We start from the raw sequence: 24986 nt of genomic DNA, 5'->3' as shown, positions 1-24986 counted from the left end.
CATACTGGATGCTGCCCCAGCTGAAATGAGAAATTAATCCTGGAGGCGCCTGTGGGAAAGGCCCCTCCAGGGGCTTATTTGGGCCACGGCCAAGGATTTTCCGGGTGGATTCGTCCGCGCCAAGACCCTCCCAAAGAGCAGCATCTCCTGGGGTGAGTAGTGCTTTTGTCTTTGGGTTCAGGGCTTGGGCTTGTCGGGGTTTCGCCCGGATGCAGGATGGCGAAACTCATTAAAATCTCTATTATTATTATTTTTTTACAGCCTGGCAGCCGTCGGGTTGTGGTATTGGTCACACAATGTGGGTCTTCCCCAGTCACCCGCAGGCAGGGGGAAGGACTGGCGCGATGAGTGCGTGGGGCATAGAAAGGGGGTGGAAATCCTAGATTTCCAGAGTTTTCCGCTCCGTTAGGGATGGCAACAGCCCCAGGGAGCCGCTTGCCCCTGCACGGGAGCTCAGCCCCCGGGTGCGGGCAGCACCCTGTCCCGCAGCCCTGGGGGTGACGCACAGGGAGCCCCCGCAGCTCATTGGGAGCGAGAAAATCCCCCAGAATGCAATAATAACAAACCAAAACAGCCAAAGCGGCGGAATGGGGAGGCTTAGCACTGCCACGGCGCTCTCGTGTGTGGATTCGCAGGTGTGTAGTAAGGGCTCAGCCGGAGCCAACTCACTAGCTTTGCAAAAACTCCCTTTAAAATTATTCCCATATAAATACATGCTTCTTAAAATGATTTTTTTTTGATTTCCTGCCTCTGTTGCTGATGTGCCTACCTGAGGATAGGCGCAGGGTGGGAGGGAGCAGGCCGTGTCTCCTCTCGGGTGACGCTGCTGGGTTGGTGTGGATCAGGTTGCCTCGGCTGGGCAGGTCTCGGACGCGGCCGGGAGGAAAAACGACTCCCGGGGAAAGAGGAGGAAAAACCCGACGCGAGGGCGGAAAAAATAATCGGGGCGTGAGTGCTCGGCCACCGACGACCACTTTTGGGGGCTGCTGAAGCATCTCTTCACCTGCCTTTAGGTAACAGCCGCGGGGTGGTGGGAGGGGGTGGCAGGGGGACGCGATGGGTGGCCGCGCTGGGCCGGGGAGAGGTGGCACACGGGTGGCTCCTTCTCCCTGCTCTGGGCATTATCAAACACTTCTACAGGCGAGACGGAAGGGGGATGGAAACCCGGCGCTGATTAACCCCCTGCCTTTCTCTAACCGCCCCTGCGATATTTTCTCTGCCCCCCCCGGCTACTCACTGCTGCTCTGCAAACCGAGAAGGAACATCCCAAAGCGCCGCGGAGGCTCCGGCGCTGCCCCCTCTCCCCTCCCTGGCCTTCGCCCGCACGTGTTCGTCCCTGTCGGGTCGGTGTTTGGTGACACTGACCGGGTGTCACCGGCCGTGCCCGGGGTTGAGCTGACCCCCGCCGTGGGGGCTTTGCTGCCGCAGCCAGCGCCGAGCCCAACAGCGGGACTTGCCGGCGGCTGTGAGCAGAGGGAGGCTGCGAAAGGGAGTTCTCTTACCTTCGGGTTACTGCGAGGAGAAAAGAGCTGAGGCTTCATTTTTTTTTTTTTTTTAACCTCTTCCTTTTTTTTTTTTTTTTTAACCTCTTCTTTTTTTTTTTTTTTTTTTTTCCTTTTTTTCTTAATATTCTTTCGGAGCAGTCCAAGAGGAGGGCTTTCTTCCTTGTGCTGCTGCAGGAGGGGAGAGGGAGAGGAGCCGGAGCATCCCCCCGCCATCGCACCATGCCCCTCGCCCGCCCCACCGGCCAGATCCCCGAAGCCACCTGGACCTTGGGCTTCAGGGAGATGACGGAGCCCTGGAAAGGTGCCCTGGGCTGCCTCGGCGTGGCCGTCTTCTTCGCCATGACCATCGGCATCATCTCCTGGCAGGCGCTGGAGCAGCCCCCGGAGGAGTGGGTGCTGCGGGGCCGCGCCGGGGGGGTGCTGTGGGAGCGCCGGCGGGGGGCCCTGCTGCTGCGGGCGCTGCCGGCAGGGCGGACGGCGGCGGTGGTGGCGGTGGGCGGTGTGCCGGCTGCCGAGCCGCCTCCGCCGCGGGACCGCTGCTGGCACGACGGTGGGCAGTTCTGCTACGCCTGGGAGGAGGACGCCGAGCTGCGGGTCTCCCTCGAGCCCCCGCCAGCCCCTGGCACCGAGTGCTACGGCGTCCGCTGGACCCCGCTGCGCCCTGACGTGGCGCTGAAGGTAACGGGGACCCCCGCGCCCTGCTCCGCGCCGCGGCCTTTGGGGTAAAACCAGCCAAAGCGGGGGGAGGATCTGGCCTGAACACACAATGTCCCCGCAGGGTTGTGGGGTCGCACCATGCTCGGGGTCTGCCAAAGCCTCCGGTAGCTGGAAGGTCCTGGGTGGGAAAAGCCCCCTTGGAAGCCTCGTGCCATGATGCTGAGCCCCCAAAACACCGAGGGGCCGCGGCCGCCGCCTGCCGGTGCCGCAGTGCTGACCCCGGGGTGGCAGAGCCCTGTTTATATAGAGACCGAATAAATAACGGCTTAAGATCACAATGCTGGCGAGGGACGCGAGGAGCTCGGAAAGGTCCCTTCCGACCACAGGCACAATGTGGCAGCTCTCTCGGGACGGGCCTCAGCCACGTCTGCGGCTGCAAAAATTTATGGTGGCTTTTTTCTTTTTGTGTATCCTTCCCGGTTTTCTCCCTCGGTTAAATAAAAGCAGACTCTGAAAACCAGCCTTGGGCAGGGGAAGGAAAAACCCCACCGGAGCGTGGTCTGGGAGCCCTCGGGACAAGCGAGGCAGCGGGGTGGGATCCTGCGGGGATGGGGAATTTTCCCCATTAGCCGTAAATCGCCTGTTGGCATCGCGTTGGGCCGGTGGAAGCTGTTGCCTGAACTCAAGCGCTGCGCGTGGGGCTGGTTTCCTTCGCTGGCATCGGTTTGGGGCGGTTGGGAGGATGCGCAAGCTAGAATAGAGCTTTTCCCACTTTTCAAAAAAAAAAAAACCAAAACCCAAAACAAAAAAAAGCCCTAAACCAAACTATTGGAAAATATGACCCAGTGAAATTTAAGAGTTAACAATGGGGTTTTATTCCCCCCCCCGTTCCCAGCTGGTGTAACTCGCTCAGCTGACACCTGGTACAGCTCTTCTCAGCCTCCAGGGTTTCCACTTCAATAATTTACGTCTCCTCTCCCCATCCCGGTGAGACGGAGCCTCTCGCTGCCCCCGTGGCGGGATGGGGCTCGGGGATCCGTTGGACTCGGCTGAGCTGGGGGTGCCGGGGTCCGTCCCCCCAGGCCCGAGCCCCCGGGCTTTCGGAGAGGCCCGTCCCCGGCCGTGGAGTCACGCGGGAGGCTAAAGCCTGCTGATCCCCCGCGCTGGCAGAAAGGGGAAAGCCTCGGAGGCCTGGAAGCGAGAAGGGATGGTTTCCCGACGGAGGCGGGTGAAGGACAGGGATGTGCCCCGGGACCGGTGGCTTTCAGAGACGGCTCGTTGCTCCGCTGCCCCGTCAGCCCTAGGAGTGCCCCAAATACCCAAATTGCTTTGGGTCTCACGAGGGAAATACTTTTCATTATCCGCCCCGCGGGAACAGCAGGGCTTTGCCTTGGGAGACAGCGGGAAACCCACCGTTTACCCCGGGGAGGCTGCGGTGCCGTGGAGATGGGCCCTCATGGAGGGTAAACACCTCCCTGCGTGCACGCAACTGGGGAGGGCAGCACGGTCACCCAGGAACGCTGCGGAAGGCAGCTAGGAGAGCTTTTCCCCCCTTTTCCCCCCTTTTCCCCCCTTTTCCCCCCTTTTCCCCCCCTTTTCCCCCCCTTTTCCCCCCTTTTTCCCCCTTTTCCCCCTTTTTCCTTTTTTTTCCCCCTTTTTTTTGGGTTGGTTTTGTTGTTTTGTTTTTGTTTTTTTTTTTAATTTTAAAGGAAACTGATTTTTAAGCCACAGAGTTTTCATTCCTGCGGTGGGATTTTCATATTCCTCCACCCGCATGTTGAACTCAGGGGCTTAAGGGGAAAAGGAAGAAAAAATGTTGTCTTTGACTTTAATTAGCAAGTTAAGACTCTTTTTTTGTTATTCGAGGTAAACAAAGTGTATAACTTGCACCACTGACTCTTGCTGCAATTTATTTTTTTTCTCTTCCTACTCTTACACCATTTGACAACTTTACTAAACCGCAGGCTGAGAAATCAAGCCATTGGGCAGAATTTCTGCATTTTTTGGTACCTGGAAGTCCAGCTCTTGTTCTGGTGCAGGAAAAGTTTTAAACCCAAGCACCTTCTACCAGTTTAGATGCGGAAAGCAAAGAGCGAGCGCCCACTTTCTGCAGAAAACCCCCAAATCTCATGGGGTTGGGATTCTTCTCCCTGGGAAAAGACCCGTCCTGTGACCGCTCTGACAACACTGGAGCAACAGGCGGGGGTTTTCCCCTCTCCAAATGCAATTATTCGCGCGTCCATCCTCCCCTGAGGCGTTTCTCGTCACCTGACGCCGCTCTCTTGGCTGCAGGACTGCTTCTCCATGGCCAACGTCTCCTGGTACGGAGGGGCGAGCGTCCGTGCCCAGCGCTGGCCGCTCAATGGTGCCGAGAGCCCAGCGCAGCCCTTCGTCAGCGGCGACTTCAGCGAGAGCCCCCACGGCTACGGGCCAGTCCTGGAGAGGTACTTCTTAGGCTCCACAGGTAACTAACTGCAACCTTCCCCGTCCAACGCCCTTCTGCTTTAGCCCCGTGGCTCTCCATCCCTCCCCTCGTCTATAAAACAACTGGTTTAAGAGCAGGGCGGGCGCCTCCGAGATTGAACTATCCCACAAACGCTGTGACGCCTGGCAGCGGGGGAGGAGGGACGGGTCCCACGCTGCCCCATCCCTGTGGAAAAGGCCGTGACATTAAACCTCAGCTGTGTTTACGAGTCGGTGCCCGAGAGGATGGGGGTGGCCCGAGTCCCCCCAGGGAAATCCCACGCTCTTGGTGTGTCTGGTTCTCTCTTTTTTAAGCAGAGATCCGTGTCCAGCGCCACATCCTCCAGCGCCGCTTGGGTGGCTTCACCCCGAGCTCCCAGGTCCCCGGCACTCCCATGGGATGCTGGATGTGGCTGTGAATTCAGCTGCCGCTGCCATTTTTGGGTGGATATTTGGATTATTCTGCAGAACGCCAAACTTCTTCCCCCAAATTAATCAGTTGACCTGCAGCCACCCTGCACTGAGGAAGCTGAAGCCGCTGCCTAAGCTGAATGCAGAGCAAAAAGGCAAGAAATGGAGCAAATCCAGCCCTTGAAAGGCATTTTGGAGGTTAAAAGGGAAGAGTGGAGGTAGAGAGTGGAGATTTGCTTGTGTGCCGGGATCATTCCGGGAGGTCCCAGCACCAGTTAGGCTCTGCCCCGCGCACCCCTGTCCCCATGGCCACCGGAGCGAGGACCGAGAGGAGCCAGGCGCTTTGCTGAGACACGTTTTCCTCTTCTCTCCCCAAAGGGGTGACGGTGACGGCGGCGCCCGACGTGCCCCTCTTCCTCTCGCTGGAGAGCAATCGGCATTTCTGCCTGGAGTCGCCGGCGGGGAGAGCGGCGGTGCCGCTGGGCTACCGGCTCTGCCTCAGCCCCGACATGGCGGCCGCCCACCGGCATGTGGGCACCCAGCTGGCGGGGACGGCGCGGGCCATGCCAGACACGGCCCTCCTGGGGTGAGATGTCCCTTCCCTCTGCTCCTCGTCCCGGTCACTGCCCTGAGCATCTTGTGCCGGCACAAGGTACGACCCCCCCTCCGGGCTCTTTCCCCCCCACAGGTCTCCCATCTGGCGGTACCACGGCCCAGAGGGTTCGGCCGCCAAAATAAAGCGAGGTTTGAGGTCACTGGCCAAGAGACTGAAGCGGCATGGCCTTCAGGAGGGGGTCCTGGCCCTGGGCGAGCGCTGCACCGCCGTCCTCGCCGCCGCGGTACGTCCCGTCCTGCCGGCCTCGGGCTGGAGAGGCGGACGGAGAGCTGCCATCGGCCCGCGACACCCCTCCATGTGAAACGCGAACGCGCCCGCTTGTGCTCCCCTCCCCGAGGAGGGACGCTCGGTTCAGAGTGTCACCCCGCGCAGGCGGTGACACCGAGCGCGCGGTGGCTTTGCCGCTCACACCAAACCCCTTCTCCTGCCCGTCCCTCCCCTGCAGGACCACGTCCCCCCGGAGCCGAGGAAGCGGCAGGACTCGGCCGGCACCTGGGACCCGTCCCTGGTCGCGCCGCTGCAGCTCTCCATCACGCTGTCGCCGTACACCAGCATTGCCTCCCCGCTCTTCCTGCGCTCCCTGCGGCACGGGCAGACGGACGGCTACTGGCTGAGCCTGCAGCCCCCGGTACCGCACCCCCCTCCACCCCCCGGGCCTCCTGCTCCACCCAAAACCAAAATTAAAGCTGAACAAATGCCCGCAGAGAGGGACAGCCCGGTCCTCCTGCGCTGGGGGCAAAGTGATGCCTGGGGGAGCCGCTTTTCTCCCGTTCCATAAAGAAGCAGCTTTCGAATTTCCACTTCTAAAAGATATTCTTAAAAGCTGCTGTTATTCAGAAAGTCGCCCCCAATTCCCTTTTTCGCAATCATTTCGATGATATTTAAAAGGCGGGTAGACACAGTGCTTAGAGATATGGTTTAGTGATGGGTTTTCTCAGTGTTGGGTTGATGGTCGGACTCGATGATCAGAAGGTCCCTTCTCTTCCAACCGGGCAGTTCTATGGCTCTGTGCCAGTCTGCCATCGGCTGGGGGGTTTTGAGGGGGGTGAGAGAGGGCTTACACCTTTATGCGCTGCACCGTGATGCTGCAAATCGCGGTACGGCGGGATTTGAGCCGCGCAGGCATCCTCCGGCCTCACGCACCAGCGCTGGGGGATGTTTTTTGGGTCTAACAGCTGTTTTTCCCCCCTCCTGCCGCAGATCCCTCTGCTGACCATGTGGAAGGGGCAGCTTTGTGCCCGCCTGAACGTCACCAGCGAGGCGGCGCTGGGCTGGTTCCTGGCACGTGCCCGGCGGCTGCGGCAGGCGCTGGGGGCCGCGTACGTGGTGTTCGAGGGCGCCGAGGGCAATGCCCTCCTGGATCGAGCCGTGCCGCCTCCCGCGGAGCTGGTGGGCGACCGGTACACCGCGGCGCTGGCGGCGGCACTGGCGACACTGGGGAACACCACCATCATCAGCGCCGGCGCCAGGTGGGTATCGCGGAGGAGATGCTGCGCTGGCGCCGACAGCTGCAGGAGATGGTTGATAACCTGAGATACCCTGCTCTGGCCGGGGGCGGACGTAATGATCTCCAGAGGTCACTTCCAACCCCTGCCATTCTGTGATTCTGTGGTTGAGGTGATGCTTTAACCGTGCCCTTGGGATGCTCAGCACCCAGGGGAGCAGCGCGGAGGTGGTCCGGGGGGATATGTAAGGAGGGGTCACTCTCGCATCTCCTCTTCCTCTCTCGGAGCATTTTAATATTTTTTTTTTAATGTCTCGGAGCATAAAAACGCCTAAATGCGTTAACGCCAGGTGCAGTAAAAATGCATCTTGTCACTTACGGCCATTCAAGCCTGGGGTCGCTGCCCCTTCTGCAGAAGGGAGAGGGTCAGCCCTGGAGCCCTGCCCAAACCCCTGTGCCCGTAGTTGCTCGTAGTGTCAGACGACTGCAGTGTTCTGACCTTTCATGCTTGCATAGCCCACAACAGGGTTAACGCTAATTAGAGTTGTAACGTGCCTCGAAACCCTTTGGTTCAAGGCACCAAAAACTATTACTGTTCTTTTTCCCCCATTATTCTTATGCCTGGCAGATGCAAAGCGATACGCGGGCTGTTTCCAAAATGACTTATTTCATGTTGTGGATGAGGCACTGATGGTAAATTGCATGAGAAAGCAACTTCAAAATAGTTCATTTCCAAAGAAAAAGCAAAGTTTCGCATGCCGAGGCAGTGACGGGCTCTTACTCAGCCATCTGCAAAACCAGAGTACTGGAAATAGCCCCTTTTCTGACCATTTTTCAGTCTGTCTGGGATCATACCTTTCCTGGTGGGCAGTTTCCATGCCAGAAGTGTCATAAACAACGCATTGGCCTTAGCACCTCCTGAGATGAAGTGTCCCTGGGAGACCTTTGGGGAGTCAGCGGATGGGTGGGAAGTTGAGGAGGAACCCAAACTCCAGGAGTAAGAAGACTCGGACCAAAAACCCCCCTCGGTTAGATGAGCTCCAGACCATTTTTCAAGCCAAAGCTCATCACGAAGGTCCAGATTTGACCATTTTTGGCCACCAGAAACACTGCCTCCAGCAGCGGGCTGCTTGATGACATGACCCCCTGCCCTCCCGAGTAAACCCAAGGCATAGAAATGCTACAGGGAAAAAAAATTAAAAAAAAAAAAAAAAAACACGGGGAAAATAATGTTTTCCTCCGGATAGAACCGCTGTCAGGAATAAGAGCTGCTCAATGTGAAACAGATGAGCACAAATGAAAGCCAGGAGGAGAAATCCTCCCCGCAGGACTCGTCCCCCAGGCCATCCCTGTCACAAGGAGGTTCGTGCTTTGGGTCTGGGGAACCGCGTGGACCCGGGGCTGAGGGTGCCGTTGGGACACCCCAGCCGGTGCCGCGGGTGTGTTTTCTGTGAGCGTTTTCCCACCAGGGTCAGTGTGGCCACATGAGAAGCAGCAAGAAGGCGGCCACAACCCAGAGCATGGCTGTGCTGCCACCAAATTGTGGCCCTCGTGGGATCAGGCCAGGAGAAGGAAAGCTTTGAGTAGGGGATCTGGGGAGAGGGAGGAGGACTGGGGGTGCCAAACTCGGTAGGGTGGGAGTGCTGTTGAGGAGCACCGATCCCCCTCCAAGGGAGATGCCAAGTGGTTGGAGAAACCCCTATCTGACCACAGCCGGGGAGCTCTGGCTCCTGCGAGCCATCTGAAGACGCTGGGTTTGTGCTTGTCTCCCCCAGATCCAGTCACCTCCCGCTCTTCGTCCAGATGAGCCCCCTGCGCTCCGACTGGAGCCACGCGGGGCTGAAGGGGGTCATTCCCTCCGTGCTGCACTACAGCCTCTTGGGCTACAACTTCTTCATCCCCGACGCAGTAGGTAATAACTTCTTTCCTGCTTTTTCCACTACCTCTGGCTTTTCTGCAGAGACTTTGGCAGCGGCCGCTCGGGCGGGAGGAGCGCGGGAGGTGTGTGCACGCTCCGGCTCGGCTGTGCTGTAGGGAGGCATGAAGCACTTCGTTCCCAGTACCCAAATTTTTGCCGTGTCGACTTGACTGGGTTGAATGTCACTAGGGCATCGGCTGAGGAATTGAAAACAAACAAAAAAAAAAGATGTTTTAAATTTTAGTAGGCAGCCGGGTCGCTGGGGATGCCCTTGGCAGAGCTGGTTGCCCGCAGGCGGAGGGCAGCGGCCACCTCCCGCGGCTCTGCCTGAGCCAAATCCCACCCGGCGAAGGCAGGGAGGGAGCCCGCGGCTGGGAAACCGCCTGTCCGGGCTCCTGGCTGGGAAATGGATATTCCTAAAACACCAGCAGCCCTGCTCCAAGTTTGCCTTTCTGCTCCAAAGAACAATGGCTTGAGAAATCCTTAAAAAAAAAAGAAAAATTATAAAAGTTGAGAAACAATCTTTTAACGGGGGCCAAGCAGCTCATTTTTCCCCTCTTCTTGGAGGTGACCGGGTTCTTTGTGTTTAAAACATGCCCCGAGCAGGCAGAGGCTGCACATGAGGCATCAGACCCAGAGAGCGGAGCTGCAAAGACAGCCCTGAAAAAGGGGGTCGTTGAGCAATTTTTCAATTTGGACTCTCTTTTTAGCCAGTTTTTCCTAGAAAACAAGGCTTAGGCAACCACAGCCTGCCAGTTCCCTCCCGGAGGAGATGCTGAACCCATGGGCTTGTTGCAGCGGGGCCGGATGAGGGAGCAGATCCCCTGCGTGGGGCGGGTTGTGGGATGTGCTGCTGGGACGTGTGGTCCATCGGGTTGTGTCACCACAGCTTTGGAGACACAAGGGAGGGGAAAAGCCTCTGGGGGAAACAGGGTTTCGTGGATGGTTTGGGTGAGCCCTCGGCGTTGGGGTGTTCTGTGCCGTTTCTAGGGGAAGCTCTGCCAGATTCTCAGAGCGATGGGTCCTGGGGACGCTCCAGCCCTGGGGGCTTCGTTTCCCTTTCCCTGTCCCATCCCATCCTCTCCTGTCCTTCCCAAGCCCCTCTGTGGTGTTTTGGAGGGGAACTGGAATCCCCTTCCTGTCCATGTTTCTGGTTAATTAGCAATACTCTGCTTCTCCACCAATTTTTTCTCTATGAATTTAGAGGGATCCAAATTACAGGAGTATTTTCCCCGTAATGCTTCGTCTTTGCCCATCAAAGTGGCAGGAAAGTCCAGCGTTTTCCCAATGCTTTTCTTTGCAGGAGAGAAATCCCTTTTTACGATGTTCTGCTAAAATTTAAGAACTCCTGAGACATTACCCCCAGTACGCCCGGTCCTAAAAGGGCCGGAGAGGGATGGCTGATTGACGTTTGCTGGCTCCGGGGAGACCTTCCAGCCCCTTCCAGTTCCTCAAGGGGCTCCAGCAAAGCTGGGGAGGGACTCTGGAGCAGGGAGGGGAGCCATGGGATGGGGGGGAAGGGTTTTAAACCAAAAGAGGGGAGACTGAGATGAGATGTGAGGAAGAAATTCTTGGCTGTGAGGGTGGTGAGCCCCTGGCCCAGGGTGCCCAGAGAAGCTGTGGCTGCCCCATCCCTGGAGGGGTTCAAGGCCAGGTTGGACGGGGCTTGGAGCAACCTGGGCTGGTGGGAGGTGTCCCTGCTCAGGGCAGGGGGTGGCACTGGATGATCTCTAAGGTCCCTTCTCACCCAAACCATTCTGTGATTCTATGAAGAAAAACATGGGAGGGGAGAACGGGGCTCCTTTTGCAATGGGGTACCGTGTCCTGTCCACATGGAGAGTGGGTCCTTTGGGACTCATCCCGCCATCACTTGTCCCCGGCAGGAGGGAGCCTGGCCGGTGACACCCCAGGGGACCTGGAGCTCTATGTGCGGTGGCTGCAGCTGGTGACGTTCCTCCCCGTGATGGCCTTCAGCACGCCGCCCTGGCTCTGCTGCGACGCCTGGGTGCGTACCCCCGGCCCTTACGTGACAAACACCCCCAAAAGCCACAGAGGTCCCTACTGGGGAAAGCTGAGCCTAAAAATCACTGTCCTCTTCTTGCTGCCCACAAACCCTGCCCTCTGCCCCAGCCACCAGACCGCCGCGGGCTCGCAGCAGTGGTTTTGCTGCAAAATTAATGTGAGTTTCCCTGGCTTTATTCTTCAGCTACGAGCAACCGTGGGGCTGGTGTCCACAACGCCTGTGGAAATGACAGCAACTGCCATGTCTTTCCCCCTCCCTTTCGCTGCCGGAGTTGTTTAATTCCAGTGTGATCAAATAGTTAATATCTACAGTAGAGTGAAGGCTCAGATTCACATTCAAGATCTTTTTAAACAGTTGGAGGCATTTTCCCAGGGATGTCACCTTTAGGGCAATAGAGGGGAGAGTAATTCTTAAAACTGGGGAATGGGGGGAGAAGTCATTAAATTAAAAACGCAGCAAAAGCGTTCGTTGCTGTGGTTAGAGATGTTAGCACCCCAGGTGGTATCACCTGCCAGCCGCGATCCCCAGCTTCCACATCTAAATGGGAATAAAGCCATTCTATCAACCCTGTTTCTGCCTTGTTGGCTGCCATGACTCGACCAGGACGTCGCAATTCAGTGTTCTCTCTTCCCAAGGGAATATATACGTTTATTTTTATTTTATATTTCATCTTGCTTTGCTGTTTATTGGATGAAGGCCTTGTCATGGGTTTTTTTTTCCTTCTGCCCCCGCAGGTCTTGAATCTTACCCGGCAATGCATACAGAGGCACCGGGACTTCGTTGTGCCACTCATCATAAAATACAGCGAGGAATGGCTTCGGTTGGGGTACCCCATCTTCCGGCCAGCGTGGTGGCTCAGTCCCACAGATCCAACCGCTTTCACCATAGAGGACGAATTTCTCATTGGAGATGAGGTAGGAAATGCAGAGGCTGAACTCCCTCAAAGGGTAACTGGGGGCAATAAGGTGCCCCCTGCGCTCACCCACCCACCTCTCTGCATCCTACCTGAATACACAGCTCAAAGGCTGCTTGAAACCAAAGGGTGGATGGACCCTGTTGGTTCCTTCAGGTTGATGATTTATTCAAAATGAAGAGTCGACAAGCCTTCTTTTCCTTTCTTTTTTACTTTTGGGGTATTTTTCAGTCCTTTCTGCCAGAGGATGCCTCCTGATGGCCAATATTGCTCAATTTTGCCCTCTTTTCACGGTGTTAATCCCGCTCCTTGGAGCTACAGCCTGGTTCTTCATCCAAGGTTGCCCACCTGCATTAGCCAAGGGGCAGCCCAACGTGCAGCTCCCCGGCCCTCTCGGGGAGCTCCTCCAGCCACTTTTTGGGGTTTTTCAATCCTAATCAACTGCAACAGATACAAAGCATTGGAGACGACAGAACCTTGGGCCCAAATTCAGGCTGGCATCAATGTCCTGGTTGCATTTGCCCATCCATGTATTGCCTATGGGATTTATTGACTTAAATCTCTACTTTACCCCCCCGGCAGTTATAGTCAGGGTTTATTCCGCCCATATGAGTGTTTTGAATGGAGCCCAGCAAATTTACAAGGCCACCGCAAGTTAGGTGAATATTATCAAGACACCTGTGGCTTGTTTAAGATGGATTGATGTTTTTAACCATTTTCCGAGTAGACATTTAAACATGGCTGGCATCTCTTTCCCTGCAGTTTTCTTTTCTCCTCCTCCTTCAGATTTCAGTGTTTCATGCTGTAAATACTCCTTGCAAGTCTGGCGTTTTCATGCTTTGGTTGTGGTTTGTGTAGGGGGGAGTCTCTTGTCGCCCTCATTGCAAACACATCCCCCTCCTCCCATTACAGCTTGGGAAGTGTTCCTTTGGCACGTACGTGGCATGACATATCACGTGATTTATGGCTGCTTTAAATCAAAAAGGTCTTGGAAAGACAACTCGGGTCTTCTGAAAAAGACCTTTCTTAAAACAAATCGTGTCTCATCCTCCCATTTTTGTAAGGAGGGTTTTTATTTTTCGTGGTGGCATCACTTCATCTTTGTCCCTCCTACTTAGCCTGGGTGCAGCATCCCAGCAGCTCAAGATCTTGGCAGTTCCTACAGGGTGTTTTGTTTTTTTTTTTTTTTTTTTTTTTATTAAAAGCATAATCCTCTGTTCATACTACTGCGTTCACCTTGCAGCAACGCGTCGGGCTGTCTCCACGTGGGGATGCTGCCTAATAATAAGGACAGCATCATCCTAAAAAACATCCAAAACCCAAAAGCAAAGCTCAGTGGGAGTTTTTCTTGTTTTAATAAAAAAGCATCTTGTGCTCAGAATTATCTATTCGGGCTCTGCTTGTGCCCTCCAAGAGATGCTGCAATACCTGACTTCCAAGCTTGAGTTTCTTACCACAAATTCTGCAGTTTCAATTTATAGACTCATAGAATCATTTAGGTTGGAAAAATCCCTTGGGATCATGGAGTCCAACCACCAACCCCACTCTACAGAGTTCTCCCCTACACCATATCCCCCAACACCACATCTGAACGAGTCTTAAACACATCCAGGGACGGTGACTCCACCACCTCCCTGGGCAGCCTATTCCAGTGTCTGACCACTCTTTCTGGGAAGAATTTGTTCCTAATGTCCAGCCTAAACCTCCCCTGCTGCAGCTTGAACCCATTCCCTCTCGTTCTATCGCTAATGACCTGTGAGAAGAGACCAGCCCCAACCTCTCTACAGTGTCCTTTCAAGTGGTTGTAGAGAGTGACGAGGTCTCCCCTCAGCCTCCTCTTCCTCAAACTAAGGAATAGGTTGGTTTATTTTTTTAGAGGATACTTTCACTGCAGACAATTGCTAAAATAAAATGTCCTTCTGCTGCTTCTTAAAAGGCAAAGAGCTCAAATAACCAGGTGGGATGTTTTTAAAAATACAGATCCTCGGCACAAATGGATTTTAGAGGGATGTTGTGCAAGCGCAGAGGCTGGAGGGAGCCGCGGGGTTTCCCCTGTCCCAACGCACTGCAGAGCCCCCGTTCCAGCAGGAATGGTGGGAATTGGGACTCGGCTGTTACTGCGAGCAAGCTAAAACTTACTTTTTTCCCCCAAAATCACTCGAGCTGAAAAATCCCCGATGTAGTTGTATCGGCCAAGGCAGAAATGTGGTCTGCGTTAGTGAGACCAGCTTCCCAGTAAGATATTGCAAACTCGGAGGGGGGAAAAAAAAAGGCCGGAGCAGCTTCAATCCCATCTCCCAGGAGGTGTGAACTCATGGCTTGGCTGAAAGCTCCTAAAATAGGGTAAAATGTGGCGTCTGCTCCATAAACTTGTCAGGGCCAAGCATTTCTGATAAAGCATGATATGAGGCTGGCCAAAAGCTTGTCTGACTTGTTTTTTTTAATCCTCCCCCACCTCCAAAAGTGCCTGAGCTTGTGGCGGGAGAGCCCAGACAGGGGAAGTTCTGAGTTCCAAGCTGGCTTTTGGAAGCTGGACGAATAGAAACACACTCCAAAAATGGCTTTGGTGCAATTTGGAGCATCATTAATACGAAATTACTGGAAAATACACAGGGCGATTCTGCCCCAGTATGATCCGAGGACACTGGGCTAGACCTTTTGAGCCTCCTCCCCCAGCGCAAGCAGGGGCTGTGGGGTGCAGTGAACGTGCTTTGGGCCACGGCTGAAGCCTCTCCACCCCTGAGTTGTGCCCCAGGCTTTTTTGGGGGGTAAACTCTGGGCTGGGAGGATAGCCCTGCTTTGGAACCTGACTTTTCAGGCTGTCGTTTGTACACCCATTACTCCCAGATCTCCTTAACCCAGATCTCTTGGCAGCAGACATTCGACCTTGGCAGCAGACAGCAAATTATCCATGAGCCAGCAGTGTGCCCTTGTCGCCAAGAAGGCCAATGGCATCCTGGGCTGCACAGGAAAGACTGTGGCCAGTAGGTCGAGGGAGGTCATTCTCCCCCTCTGCTCTGCACTGGTGAGGCCACAACTGGAGTACTGTGTCCACTTTTGGGCTCCCCAGTTCAAGAGGGACAGGGAACTACTGGAGCGAGTCCAGCGTAGGGCAACCAAGATGATTATGGGACTGGAGCACCTCCCTTATGAGGAAAGGCTGAGAGAGCTGGGACTCTTTAGCCTGGAGAAGAGAAGGTTGAGGGGGGACCTGATTAATGTTTACAAGTATCTAAAGGGTGGGTTTAAGGAGGACGGAGCCAGGCTCTTTTCAATGGTTCCCAGCGACAGGACAAGGGGCAACGGGCACAAGCTGGAACATAGGAAGTTCCGTTCAAATACACGGAAAAACTTCTTTACGGTGAGGGTGACCGAGCACTGGAACAGGCTGCCCAGGGAGGGTGTGGAGTCCCCTTCTCTGGAGATTTTCAAGACCCGCCTGGATGCAGCCCTGAGGGATGTGCTCTGGGCAATCCTGCTCTAGCAGGGGAGTGGGACTAGATGATCTCTAGAGGTCCCTTCCAACTCTGAAGATTCCGTGACCTGAATCCAGACGGATGACATATCCGTCAAATTAGCAGGAGGGCTCAGTAAATGGGTTTTATGTCAGATTTTTGGCTACAAAGGGAAGCCAAAGAGTTTCTGATCCCTTACTAGAGGTCTTGAAACTGGATTTGACGCTGCACGACCGTATTCCAGCATCATGAGCAAATTTCCACTCCGGGGCAAGGGAAGTGGAGCTGGGCACTATTGGCTGCTTCCAGCAAAGCGTGCCGAAATAGAAGAGCAAAGAGACAAGTTGCAGTGATTCAGCAAAACATACTGGCTGTTTTGTGACGGTGACGCAGCGTCACTGCTTGTCACTGCCGACCGCCTGGCGAGCGCGGATGCTGGGAGGGGCAGGGGAGCCAGGACCTGCTGCCGAATACATTCATAAAGGCCAGGAGGGTCTGGAAGTGTCCCCCGGGTTGTGTGGGACACCACGCTGTCCCCCGTGACAACGCTGCCGGGTGGCCCAAGGAGCATCGCTCGGGGATGGGAGGATGAGTCCCAAGCACTTACTCTTTGCTGTCACAGGACCTCCAAAAGTGAGCTTTAGGAGTGACTGATTCATAAACTTCATACTCCGGTTTTGCTGTTTAGCCTTTTTTTTTTGGCTTTAGTGGCCTTTCTAGAGTTTTAATTTATTTTCCTATCGTCTCCTCTTTCTTCATCGTGTGAACCCTGTTCTGCACACACACAAATCAAAGCCTCAGCGTTCAAGCAGATTTAAATTTAAGCCAAAGCAGCTGGGTTTGTGGTTTGGGTTTTTCTTTTCCTTTTCAGCAAATCTCTGCTTTCCTTGTAAAACTCTTAATTTAGGGCTCTGAAAACCTCTTTCTTTTTCTGAAGTTAAATAATTTATTAGGAATAAATATTCTTGGAATACTGGAAACTGCTTTTTCTTTTGAGTCAGGTGAGAAAAGACCTCAGGGACCCCTCTCCCCACCCCACCATCACCAGGCAGAGGACCTCAGTAATGTAAAAGGCCGCTTTTCCCATAAACCAAGAAAAAAAAAAATATCTCTAACGTTCTTTGGAGACTGGATTACCTTGGCTGAGTTGCTGGGGAGGAGCGAGCAGAACACACTTCTCCTCATGCCCCATGTCCAAATGGGGCTCACTGAGTTGTGACCAAAAAGCAAGTTTTTTTGTGCTTTTATTTTTATATGCTCTTTAAAAAAATGCAATTACTCATATGCCAAGGCCACCAGCTGAGATTTCCATGAAGACTGGAGGGCACTGGGCAGCTAAATCCCTTGAATCTCCAAAGGAGCCTTGAGTCCGTAGAATGATAAATGTGAATATGTTGCTTGAGAACGTATACATCATCTTGTAGAGTTTGAACTTGAGCTTCTCCTAGGGTTTACATCACCTGCAACACTGAATTAGTCCGAGAGGCTAAAATACAAATCTTTCTCCTAAGATTTGTGGGGTGAAGGGGGTTGAGTCCCCTGGAGAGTTCCCCAGGGCAGCCTGGAGCTAAAACTCTTCTCCCACTCCTGTAACATCTTCGTTTCCAATTGAAATACAAGTTTCGGCTTGGTTTTATACCGGATCATATTTGACTTCGTTGATTAAGTTGTATCAAAGGGTCTGCCTGAACCCGGCCCTCCCAAGCACAGGGTCATGGGAGGAAGGAGAAATTCCCAATTCCTCCACAAATCCCAAAATCTGCCGCGTGGCACAGGGATGTCTCTCGCCATGACTCTGTGCCATCAGTTCCCTCCTCAGAAGTTGCTTTGGGTGAGCCTGAACCCACCCGTGGCGGCCGGGAGCGACTGGCCAGCCTGAGCTCCTGCCCAGCCTAGGAGGAGGAGCTTTGCTTTGTAGGAAACATGCATTTCTGATGGATTTTCTTAGTGCAGGTCTTCCAAAATAGGAGTTAGATAGACTCGAGGGGCTACCTCAGGCAGGAATGATCCCAATCCCGGTCAAATGAATGCCTTTGCATCATTTTTTCCTCGCTGCAATTCAGGAAATCTTGAACTTACCAACTTTGGCCCCTGCAGCTTGCGTGGATGGACGCTCGTGAGCTTCCTGAGCTCTGGGGTTGCTCGTGTCTCCCTTCAGCCTCGTGGCTTCCTTGGGGCAGCCAGGGGTACATCCTGGCTAATCCTCTGTGTGCTAAATGTCTTTTTTTTTTTCTCTGTTTTTCCACACTGCAGGTCCTGGTTGCCCCCATAACAGAAAAAGGGCAAATGTGGAGAGATATCTACCTGCCCGGGGAAGGGCAGCTGTGGCTGGACACCAACAGCGCCCGCGTGTTTGACGGGGGCACCGTCCTCAGGAACTACTCTGCCAGCCTTGCAGAGGTGCCGGTTTTTGTAAAAACCTCCTAAATTCACAGCCTGCCGCAGCTTTGGGACAGTTGACCTCTTTCAGAGCAGCACTGGCCAAATGCGGTTGCTCTTCCTTGAGGCTATTTCAGCCTATTTGCACTTTCCCAAGAATTTTTTTTTTTTTCCCAGCAGAAACTGTTTGAATCTTTTATCATTTGTTGTTATTCTACAATAGAGGAAATGTAGCTTTGGTACAAATATCCATCCACGCAGAACGTCGACCTCCATCCTTCCAGGTTTTTCCCAGCGAAATGTTAGCGTGCGCGTGTTCAGGTGGCACATCCAGCATCTCCAGGTCCCTGACACCCTGCTCAAAGGTGCTGCCTTGGCCAGAGAGTGGATTTTCCAGAACAGGAGATGAACGAACATCAGCTTCTGCTCGGATGGGATTTTTTTGCATTTAAAGAAAATAAAAAAGTCCATACAGGGAAACTGAAATATGTGATAGCTCTATTCGTGTGCATGGACATCACACGTGCTAAGTGCTACCTGCTTCTCCCATCTGATGCTGCGTGTGTGCTCCCCCAGGAGAGTCCGTGGGGGTAAGGGACTGACTTTGAGGGTAATGGGAAAACTGGGTGAATTCCAGGTCTGTTGGAAGTGGGTTTCTGTGTAAGAAAAACAACTCGATCAAGAAAGGAGTGGCTCTAACAGCGCGTGATGTGGACAGACAGGGTGATTGCCCACCTTGGGACAAAAACTCCAGAGCTCAGCATCCCTTCCCCAACTCCGGCGTGCCCCAGCCAGTGCTTTTCACCATTTGTTGAACTTCATCTTTTTTTTTTCCAATTCTTTCTTGCACTACAAGTGGGATCCAGTGTGATCAGTCCTTCCTCCATCCAGCCAAAAATGTATCCATGGGCAACACAGACGTCCCACATGCTGAATTCCCATTTAGGGAAGTTATATTAGCTACTCAGATGTGGATTAATAGGACGCTGACCTGTTCACTAACGGGCTGATTTCAAAGGCTGGCATTTGAGGTTTGTCTTGGTGGATAAATCACACTCCTTGGGAGCCAAAGGCTCTGCTTCGATTCGCTCACTTGGCCTGAAAGGAATCCCCGGGAGCTGGATCTCGATTTAGAGTAAACCCCCAAATCCTGCTGTCTTCGGCTGGGCACAGAGGGGACGGAGCGATGACTCTGCCTGGAGAGATTAAACCGCTCCAAATCCCGCACGGTGCTGGCGTTTTCCTCCCGCTTCTCCCTGAAGTCAGACCGATAGCAGGAGCAGGTTTTGCTGTTCTTGGCTTCCAGAAGTCTCTAACTTTAACCCAGGTTTAACCACTGGCTGAAGATTAAAAAAAGACAACAAGCCCATGCTTGTTCATGGTGAATCTTTAGGAAAATAATAATAATAACTAACACTAAATGATGTAAAAACAATAAGAGGTGGCGGCCTCATTTTTCTGTCTTCGTCCACTTCTGAGTGATATTTTGTGTACGTGACAGCTCTGTAGGGATTCCAGCAGGATCCTCTTCACCATTCTAGACAACTGCCTCCCCGCAAACACATTAAACAAGGTCTAGCCCATGTTTTGTTATTTGTCTCATCTAATCTTTAGGAAAGAACAATTTCCAAGCGTAAAGGACGGTGGTAGTAGGGTTGTATATGGTAAGGATGGGAGCTGGGCCCGCTGCAAATGGATCTTTTCCCTTGGGAATTCCTGTTTGAGAGCTGGCTGCTGGGGAGCGCAGTAACGAGCATCAGCCTTTCGAGGGGGATACAGCCGTCAGCTGGGGAGATACGGCACCACAGACCCTGTCTTCTGACTCCCACAAATTTTTGAGCGCGGCTATTAATTTACTGGCCCTTGCCTTGGAAGTGATTTTGGGCGCAGATAGCTCTCACTGAAGTTTAGGTGGTTAAAAGTTGGTATCTTGGCTCCCTTTTAAGTCAGCGAGCAGAAAACAGTGTCTTCAGAGAGTCGTCCTCCACGCAGGTAAAGTGAATGTCCCTCTAACCTTCCCCGGGGACCCCAGTTCCCCAGGGACTGCAGAAAGAGGGTAAACAGCTCCATAAGACGTGGACAAGTAACTTTCACAGGGACAAAGGATACCTTAGGGTAATTCTGCTCTAGTGACCATTTCAGTTGTGTCATAAACACACAGAAAAACCAAGACAAAGCCCCCTCCTACCCAGTAATCCATGGGGAAAACCCCTGAAATAGATAATGCAATTAAAATTCCTGCTAAATACAAACCCAAGTGATTTAACACTCAATTTCAGGCAGCTGGACTTCCACGTTACAGCTGCCACCCTCTTAACAGAAACGAGGAGCCCCTTTCACAGAGCTGCGCAGTGTGTGAATCCAGTGCCGAAGGAAGGAGAGGGCATGAGCGGCTTGGCTGTCCTTCCTCCATGAGCTAATCCAAGAGGCAACAGGGACCATGTCCCTGGTGTCACACTGGTGCTGTGATAAAACCTTCCCATCACCACAAAACCAGCTTCTGCACGCGATAGTCCTCATCCCCTCCACACCTCCGCAGGTAGGTCTGATTTTGGGGTGGCCATAAACAGCGAAGAATAAATATCGGTGTGTGACTGTGGTGTTGTTTCAGGCTTCAGTGACTGGTTCCTTCAGATACTGGCAAAAATATTTCTTATTGCCAATTCTTGATACCATTGAGGTCCCTTTCAATGAAAAGTCTTAATACATTTTGCCAAGTGTGGATGAAGTTTCCATAATGTTTCTTTTAAAATGACTAGCTAGGTCAAGCTATGGACGGAAATGGGGGCAGGTGAGGGAAATGGGGGTTGGTGAGGACCATGTATTTTTTCTCAAGTCATGGCGTCCCCTTTTTTATCTATTTCCTCCAGCCAAGACTCAAACAGAGAGAGTCTCTCATTCACTAACAGCTGCTAATAATTACTTCTGATCTTGTTCTTACTATTGCTCCTAAGAAATCTCCCCTAATACCCAGGAAACCGTTAGACCACACATCACATGAAAAAAATATTAGCCAAGAGCTTTGGCTTCGCAGACTGCACTATACAGGTGATACGTGGTAGGGTGATGAGAATGGCTTGGTCAAACTGAGACTGGCATTAGAGATTGGTACCTGTGCAGCCTTTGCTGGGGGTTGTACATGGTTGAAGTAAAAACCGTAATAACAAGAAAATGGGGAGCGTTTCATTAGCGTATCTCAAATCCCGGTAGAAGGGAGACATTGTCTCTATTTGAATGGTTGGACAAATGAAGAATGGATTTTCTTGTGCTGAATGTGAAAGAAACCGAGACAAATGCCTGAGATATCCTGGATGAATTAACGTCTGGGGATGCTTCCTTCCCCTGACTTTGGGTGAAGAGTGAGAAGACTCATCTGTACCTGGTATGGACCTGTCACACATACAGGTATCGCTCTTTTAAAGTGCCTGTTTTTCTCCATGGCTTGGAAAGTTAGTGCAGTGGTGACTAATACACACGCAGGTATCTGTATTGCAGACCTATAACGAGACAAACCCCGCTCGAGATTTCAAACTTGGTATCCGCTCTGGAAGGGCCTCGTAGTCTCTGTGTCAGCGCAGCTACAGGTGGCTGAAAACCATCAGCTTTTCATGGCTTGAGTGACTCGGCTGCACCGTTTAGCTGGTGCTAGCCCAGACGGCACCCTGGGTTCCCATACAGCACTGGAGAATCCCAGTTGGATTTAGGCAGGGAGCTTTAGGTATCCTCAGCCATCCCCTGGAGGCATCTCCCTGTCTGCAGACACAGAGCAGGAAGGCTCAGGTGCTGATTAAGCAGTGCAAATAACTTCTAAGATAGTTTAATGAGGCTCTATAAGAATATCTCTCCCTCTCTCTTTCTAGCTCTATCTGCCCGTCTCGGCTTCATGGGGTGGAGTCCATGGTGGAAATCCTGGTCCTGATTAGGGGATGGTTAACTCTGGCCTTCACTTCAGCGGGAACAGGATTTTCTCTTTAAATTTTACGCAGAGGCTTTAGGCTTTTTCTTATTTTCATGCAAAGACCTCCCTAAATGACTGCAAAGGATGTGTTCTTTAATGGTGACGTGACCCAGGCCAGGGACAGTGACCTCGTGCAGAGCGGTGGGGACCAAAGGAGGGAGGGCGGGTGACTCCTACTGCTCTGCTCCTCTCAGCCATTGAAAGGTGCTGAATCACACGCTCACAACCGACTACTGGTTTCACGTGTCCCAGATCTATACGACTCAGGCCTGGCAGTGGCACTACCTCGCCTTTACAAAAAGAGAGTTGAGGGAGGATATGGCCAAATTCAGCCTCCCCCAGGGATCTCCAATGGGCTTCAGACGCCTCCGTAGTACGCTGCGTGGATGCTGGGACACACACGCACGCACACACACCAGTGAGCGTTGCGCTGGGCACAGGGTCCAGCTCTCACTTACACACAGAAAGCCAACTGTGATCCCACCCGAGAAGCTGTTGCAAAGTCCAGTTGAAGACAGAAACCAAAGAGAGATCTGGGTGACCGGACTTCTTCAGTTATGCCGCCCTCTTCCAAAAACCGACGTTATCTCATCTGGTATCAGTTTAAAAGAACGGCCTAGCAGATTACCTTTGATCAAGTCTGGTTTCCAAAGGCAGCGATTATTTATCTCACCAGTTAGGCCAATAACACATCTTAAGCAGGCAACGTGAAGCGTCAGAGATATTGCGTATCTGCTCAAGGTGACATTGCGATATAACTAGCTTCTGTCCTTCAAGAGGCTCAGCACAGTAGAATTGCCACTGTGGGTGTCCTGGCTGTCAAATATATAATTGCTTCATATTTTCCTGAGTGTATGAACACACAGCTCCATCTAAAAGCCTGCTTTTTGGAAACAAGAATAAGAAATGAGGTGAGACTGGTGAGGCATAAATAAGCCAGATAACTCTTGTTAGTTTCTGTAAAAATTAGTCCTTACTTAAGTTTCCTTTGCTGAGAAATAAGTATTCGCTGAAAGTTGGATGCAGATTGTTTGACTCTACAAAACTATCATATCTGTGCCTGAATTAAGCCTTAGTTATAAAGGAATGTCTCTGCATTAACTGGGATAACACAGTGTAGAAAAGATTGAAGGGGATTTGTCTGATTTTATTTTTTATGTAGATTTTCTTCTATAACTGTAAACCTTCTGGATCTTGTTAACTGCCAGCCTGGATTGCTGGAATGCTTCTCACACGCAGCTACAAGGAACAAGCAGAGCTACTACAAATCACGCTTCTGCTCAGATTTAGCATTTCTCTCACCTACCTTAGGTTGAGATTCAAGCTAACTATTTTAGGTTTAATACCTTTAGGCTGTAATAGTTCTCATCCTGAGGCATGTATCTGGAGTAGATCCGATGCATCTCACCTTACCAGTGCCTTATTCCTCTCCACTGAATACAAAGAGTGGAGAGGGCTCTGTGGACACTTAAAGTTCGGTTCCCATTCACAGAGTGGGTTTTTCAAGACTGTTTTTATGTATCTAAAATTACACTGCGTTTAGGTTCTGCTGTTGTCAGTGAAAAAGCTTTCGGCTTCTCCCAAGACCGTGACTCGTCTGAGGTCTCTTCCTACACTCAGCAGAGCCGATGCCCCTGTCTCCTGTTGGATACTGAGCTTTAAATGGTGGTTTGGATGGAATAAATGAACGGGTAAATGACACTTTGACAGCTAGACAGTCTGATTTATCAGCTACAGGCATTTTAGGAATTTGGGATGTTCTAAATTCTCTTTTATATGATTATGGACAATGTATATGAGCATTCCGTGTTTTCTTCTGATTTTCCAAGTCCTAACAACCCCTTTATCCTCCTTCCTCCCGCCACTGCTGGCAGACAGCATCAGCTCCGCCAACCCCAATGGCTGCGGGGAACTGCACAGCACCCATCACCTTCATCCTCTCTGGACTGACCGACGACCCACAGCTGCAAATCCCACTCTTTGTGCTGTTTTTAGCCATGTACATCACCTCTTTGCTAACGAATCTGGGCATGGTTGCATTAATCAATATCGATCTCCAGCTTCATACCCCTATGTATTTTTTTCTCCAAAATTTGGCTCTCATGGATGCCATTTATTCCACAGTCATCACTCCTAGAATGTTAATGATGTTTTTGGTAGAAATGAAAGCAATTTCATACGCAGCTTGCATTACACAATGTTTTAGCTTCGTTTTGTTGATAATCTCCGAGTGCTTGCTGCTGGCCGTGATGGCGTACGACCGCTATGTGGCCATCTGTAAACCTCTGCTTTACACCGTCATCATGTCCAAGACGACCTGCTGGAGCCTGGTGAAAGGGTCATACCTATGGGGGTTCCTCAACTCCGTGATACACACCGGTGGGCTGCTCAAACTCACCTTTTGTTCTTCCAACATGGTAAACCATTTCTTTTGTGACATCAGCCCACTCTTCCAGATTTCCTCTTCTGGTACTGCGGTCAACGAGCTGCTGGTTTTCACGTTCGGCAGCTTGATTGAGATGAGCAGCATCACTGCCATCTCCATCTCATATGTTTTAATTATTCAAACTGTGCTGAGGATCCGCTCCAAGGAAAGAAAATTCAAAGCCTTCTCCACTTGTGCCTCGCACCTGATGACTGTCACCTTGTTCCACGGAACAATAGCCTTCATGTACTTCCGACCAGCCACCAGCTACTCACTGGACACAGACAAAGTCGTGTCCTTGTTCTACACAGTGGCCATCCCTGTGCTGAACCCCCTCATTTACAGCTGGAGGAACAAGGAGGTAAAGGAGGCCCTACGGAGAGTCACAGCCACCAAAGTTTTGCTTCACTGGCCCTTCGGTTGTCCACTGAGATCCCGGATTGAATCTTAGAGGATGATCCACAGATGAGTCTAAATTAGAAAGCGACTTAAGGACACGTTTAGTTTTAAATTTCCATTGCCCGTGCATATAAAATATGTTTTATGTGTATTTAAGCACTATTTTGAAGAGCATATTTCTTGACCTGAAGTTCATTGCACACGGAACAGCATTCATTTTCCTGAAACGGTGCCAGAGTACAGGGGCAGTTTCAGTGTACGGTGGAACAGGGCTTTCAAAATGTTACCAAGATTTCAACGATGCCTAAAATAGCAGAGACGAATACAGAAAAGTTACGCTGCAATCAGGGATAAGCCATAAAAAGAAATAACTGTTTATTTCAAGAGAGATAAGAGATATGCTTTGTGTTCTTCATTTTT

At 52.2% G+C, this 24986-nt stretch overlaps 2 protein-coding genes across 2 annotated transcripts; both read left to right on the top strand.

Annotated features, from left to right (window-relative positions):
* The first annotated feature begins 1240 nt into the window (after window positions 1-1240).
* On the top strand, window positions 1241-18267 carry LOC141741664 (SITS-binding protein-like). Its single transcript, XM_074582522.1, has 10 exons — window positions 1241-2183; window positions 4455-4626; window positions 5415-5622; window positions 5725-5875; window positions 6098-6280; window positions 6853-7121; window positions 8872-9008; window positions 10898-11019; window positions 11772-11951; window positions 17659-18267. The coding sequence occupies exons 1-10, from the start codon at window positions 1725-1727 to the stop codon at window positions 17830-17832; spliced, it is 2055 nt and encodes a 684-aa protein (XP_074438623.1). The 5' UTR covers window positions 1241-1724; the 3' UTR covers window positions 17833-18267.
* A 5258-nt stretch (window positions 18268-23525) lies between these two features.
* Window positions 23526-24618, top strand: LOC141743122 (olfactory receptor-like protein COR6). The gene has a single exon (XM_074586844.1). The coding sequence runs from the start codon at window positions 23641-23643 to the stop codon at window positions 24616-24618; it is 978 nt and encodes a 325-aa protein (XP_074442945.1). The 5' UTR covers window positions 23526-23640.
* Window positions 24619-24986: the final 368 nt, after the last annotated feature.

This window comes from Larus michahellis, chromosome 4 (assembly GCF_964199755.1).
Source record: "Larus michahellis chromosome 4, bLarMic1.1, whole genome shotgun sequence".
In the NCBI taxonomy this organism is placed as follows: Eukaryota; Metazoa; Chordata; class Aves; order Charadriiformes; family Laridae; genus Larus; species Larus michahellis.
Note: the sequence above shows the minus strand (reverse complement) of the source record. Positions and strands in the feature narration are given on the sequence as shown.

Excerpts from the sequence above, each read along its gene's own strand:
- LOC141743122 (XM_074586844.1), top strand. The coding sequence starts at position 23,641 with ATGGCTGCGGGGAACTGCACAGCACCCATCACCTTCATCCTCTCTGGA.
- LOC141741664 (XM_074582522.1), top strand. The coding sequence starts at position 1,725 with ATGCCCCTCGCCCGCCCCACCGGCCAGATCCCCGAAGCCACCTGGACC. Across the intron at positions 11,020-11,771 it reads GGCTCTGCTGCGACGCCTGG|GTCTTGAATCTTACCCGGCA; the intron begins GTGCGTACCCCC and ends CTGCCCCCGCAG. Across the intron at positions 11,952-17,658 it reads AATTTCTCATTGGAGATGAG|GTCCTGGTTGCCCCCATAAC; the intron begins GTAGGAAATGCA and ends TCCACACTGCAG.